At 44.7% G+C, this 3,902-nt stretch overlaps 1 protein-coding gene across 1 annotated transcript; it reads left to right on the forward strand.

Annotated features, from left to right (window-relative positions):
• Positions 1–1,472: 1,472 nt before the first annotated feature.
• On the forward strand, positions 1,473–3,185 carry CHMP4B (charged multivesicular body protein 4B; the record flags this gene model as incomplete). Its single annotated transcript, XM_008945916.1, has 3 exons — positions 1,473–1,650; positions 2,411–2,525; positions 3,059–3,185. Coding segments are annotated over 3 exons (420 nt in total), but the record flags the coding sequence as incomplete, so codon positions are not given.
• Between the last annotated feature and the right edge of the window lie 717 nt (positions 3,186–3,902).

Genomic DNA, 3,902 nt, shown 5'->3' on the forward strand with positions numbered 1-3,902 from the left:
GGTTTTCCTACTTCTTGTTCTCTTCTTGCCTCCAAAAAAAATCTGCAAAGGCTGAAATTTGAAGATGGAAATCCTTTATTTACCACTGTTCCTGGTATGTGTGACTGAGGTGTTGGGAGGTCCAGGACATTAATTATTTAGGAGAGCTGTTCCAGTATCATGTGAACTGTTTTCTGCTGTGTGACTCCCAGAGGTTAGAGCACTGAGGAAATGGAGTGTGCATGTGGCAGAGTTCAGAAACCAAGGGTAAGGCTGCTTAGGACAGCAGCTTGTGTCAGAGCAGAGCTGCTGAAGTACTCTGGGTGTGTTATATGGCCAGCACTGTCAGGCACTGCACAAGTCTGTCCTGTCAGGAGGGGAAGTAGGAAGGCCATGAAGAGAAGCTGTACACACATCTTACTCCATGGGATACTTGGTGTTTGTCAGCTGGCAGTGCTCAGTGCTTGGGGGGTCTTCCCCACACTGCAGCTCCTGCCAAAACTTGTAGCCATAGCCAGGCAAGATTACATGTGAATCTAGTTTGTGTTCACTGTCAGTTTGTGTTGACACTGCCAGTGTTTTGGGAGCAGATGTGCCCCTCGTGTCTGGGGTGTCTCAGGAAGAGCTGGCTGTTGACTGTTGTCATCTGTTGGACACTTCCCTGTCTGGGTGGAGTGGAGCAGAGCAGAGCACTGCAGAAGGAGCTGGAGAAGCCTGGCTGTGTAGCAAGTTGGACCAGTCCTCCCACACCACACCAGGTGATCTGCTGGGTGTGGAGCTCTGTCCTGCTGATCTCATGGGTGGGCTCCTCCTGCCAGAGCATTTACAAGCAGCAGACTGCTCAAACCAATTGCAGTGATGGGATCTCTTCTCAGGTCTATCAGCAGAGACTTCTGTGGACAGTGCCTTGTAGCAGGAGTAATGTGAAACATGCATAAAGTTTGTTTACATATACACATTTCTATGTATGTGCAGGTGTATCTCACAGCATTGAGTAGTAAAACTGAGGAAATATCCATCCTGTGTTTTATTTGAATGAGCTGCTTCTCTTAGCTGCAGAGGAGTTCATCTGTTCAGTGGGGACCCACAGCATCATCACCTCATCTGACAGGAGCTGCACCAATAGCTGCCCCTTCACGTGAACAAAGATGCCTTGAAGTGGATCGTTGCTTATTGAAGCTGGCTCTTTGTTGTAGTGTAGTCTCTGGTCTGTGGTGTGTTAGGAGGGACTGGACCACCTCTCCTGGAGTTGCTGCTTGGCTTGCATCCTTCATGTGACAGGCAATGGACAGGAGTCATCTGGCCACCTTAAAACACTTTTGTTGAAGGAGTCCAACAGAAAGTTTAGGCTACTGAGTTTGTCCAGGAAGAAAAGTGGACAAGAAACAGTAGAACATGCTAGATATTTCTTTGTACTGAGCGGCACATGGTGAATGGCAGTGGTTGTTTTGGGCATAAATCTCACCAGTCCAACCCTTCTCTTTGTTGCTCAGCTGCTCTTCAGGCCCTAAAGCGCAAGAAGAGGTACGAGAAGCAGCTGGCACAGATAGATGGCACGTTATCAACAATTGAATTTCAGAGGGAAGCCCTTGAGAATGCCAACACTAACACTGAAGTGCTGAAGAATATGGGGTTTGCTGCTAAAGCAATGAAAGCTGCACATGACAACATGTAAGTTATTCCCTCCTGCATCTTTCCATAGGACCTGTAGTTTGTACTGTCTTTGATCTGCTAAATGCCGAGTGTTTCATAACCAAAGGTAGAGCTAGAGTAGCAAAATCTTCTTTTAAAAGCCTCAAACTTAAACTGAAATAGTAAATATACTTTAATTTTGAACGAACTATGCAGGTGTTGATGCTTTCTCAAGTGTGTAAAATGGCTTTCTACCATTTCATATGGCACAGGGCCACTGCCTTTGTCCAAGAGAAGGCTAGCACCAGTGTAGCCTAAAGCAGATGGGAAGGGGCACCAGTTACAGACCCACTGAGTAGCAGCAAGAATTTTAAGCCTCAAGAGAAGACTTAAACTTCTTTCTGTGCAGTGGAGTTTGTGTATGTAGCAATAATGAAAGGTAAACTGCATTCCGGGAACGTTGTACTTGTTCCAAAAGCAAATATTGTAGATGTAATAATGCTGGATCAGGGAATAGAGCAAATTATTGTTAATATCAGTGAAGCAGAACAAAACCCCTTCATCTGAAGTCTGTATATAACTGCTGGCAGCTAAGCTCTTAGGGAAAAGTGAAAAATATTTGCCTAATTCTGTTGAGACTGAGGGGATAAAATTCGGACTTGCGTGCAAAGTATATTTTGGGAAAGGACCTTGTAAATGTCACCATGGTGTGGCATTTCTACAAAGCCCAAGGAATACAGTCTGAAGTGTTGACTGGGAGAGTACTTGATTATATTGAACTCTTTCCTTTCTTCTGCAGGGATATTGATAAAGTAGATGAATTAATGCAGGACATTGCAGAACAGCAAGAGCTGGCAGATGAGATTTCAACAGCCATCTCAAAGCCAGTAGGATTTGGGGAAGAATTTGATGAGGTATGCTTTAATTTTGTCTCTGTTTATATCATGGAATCATGGAATTGTTTAAGTTGAAGAAGAGCCTTTAAGCTCCTCAAGTCCCAACATTAACCCAGCACTGGCAGGTCACCACTAAACCATGTCCCTCAGTACCACATCCACACTGTTTTTAAATGCCTCCATGGATGCAGACTCATATGAGGTCTTTCTTTTAAGATCTGCACATTGCCAGTGTCCAGGTGTAGTACCAGGACATAACATCTCCTAGAACTTGTTACTGGCTGTTCCTACCAGTGCACACAGCAGCTGTGACCCTGACTTTATGCTGAGAATGGTCTGGATCCTCTTAATTATTTTCCCCACCCTCCTCCCCCTCCAAGAGACAGTGTGCAGGAGTTCAGGTGAAGTCAGACTCCTCATCTCCTCAATTTGATCTGATCCTGTGCATTTAAGCTATTTTCTTTAATAATATGACTAGCTAAATCTACTTGCTAATAGATGTAACCTAGAGTTTCTTCCTTCCTTTTTTTTTTTCTCCTTTAAAAACCTAGGATGAACTCATGGCAGAACTAGAGGAACTAGAACAAGAAGAACTAGACAAAAACTTGCTGGAAATAAGTGGTCCTGAGACAGTACCACTACCAAACGTGCCCTCTATATCACTACCCTCAAAGCCAGGTAAGTGTGGACCTTGACCAGATTTTGGGTTGTTCCATGTGTGCTTGTTTAGCTGCCAGCTCCTCAGATTTGAGGGATCTGGCTGCAGGCAGCACAGACGTTGGGTTGAAATTGCTTCATGAATCACAAATTACATCTAGTGCTGTGTCTCTGTGGGGGTAACCTGCCTTTCACAAGAACTACAAAAATTAGTAGCTGTCAGAGGAGCAGTTACTATCTGTCCTAGTGCTACCCATGTATCTAAAGCGTGGGTGATGCTCAGGGTAGAGTGGGGATGTGGAGAAACTAAACCTTCCACCAGTTGCTGCTGACCCAGCAGTGAAATAATCTTGACACACTAAAGCTCTAAAAGGGAGTGGAGAGTGAATTACCTCTTGGAGTTAGTCCTGGGCTGGTTCAGATTCCCACACTGAGCTGTGCTTCCTTGCTGCTGCTTTGTTTTTTAATTTGATCCCTGGCTTTTCTGGCTTTTGGGAGGAACTAACCTCAGAGTCCCCTCTTTGGGGGCAGCTGTGGCCTCCTCTGAGATTAGCACTTACTCAAGCCAGACAGTACCAAATTTAGGGTCATCCCAGTCTTAGTGCACAATTATCTAGGAAATTATAGTTAGCCTGGTGAGAATGGGCAGGAAATGTTCATACTTACACAGACAGTTCAAAGCTGCTGTTAAATCTGAAGTGATCACTTTGTTAGCCAGGTGTGATACCTCATGAAATA

This window comes from Merops nubicus, unplaced genomic scaffold, assembly GCF_000691845.1.
Source record: "Merops nubicus isolate BGI_N331 unplaced genomic scaffold, ASM69184v1 scaffold5768, whole genome shotgun sequence".
Lineage (NCBI taxonomy): Eukaryota > Metazoa > Chordata > Aves > Coraciiformes > Meropidae > Merops > Merops nubicus.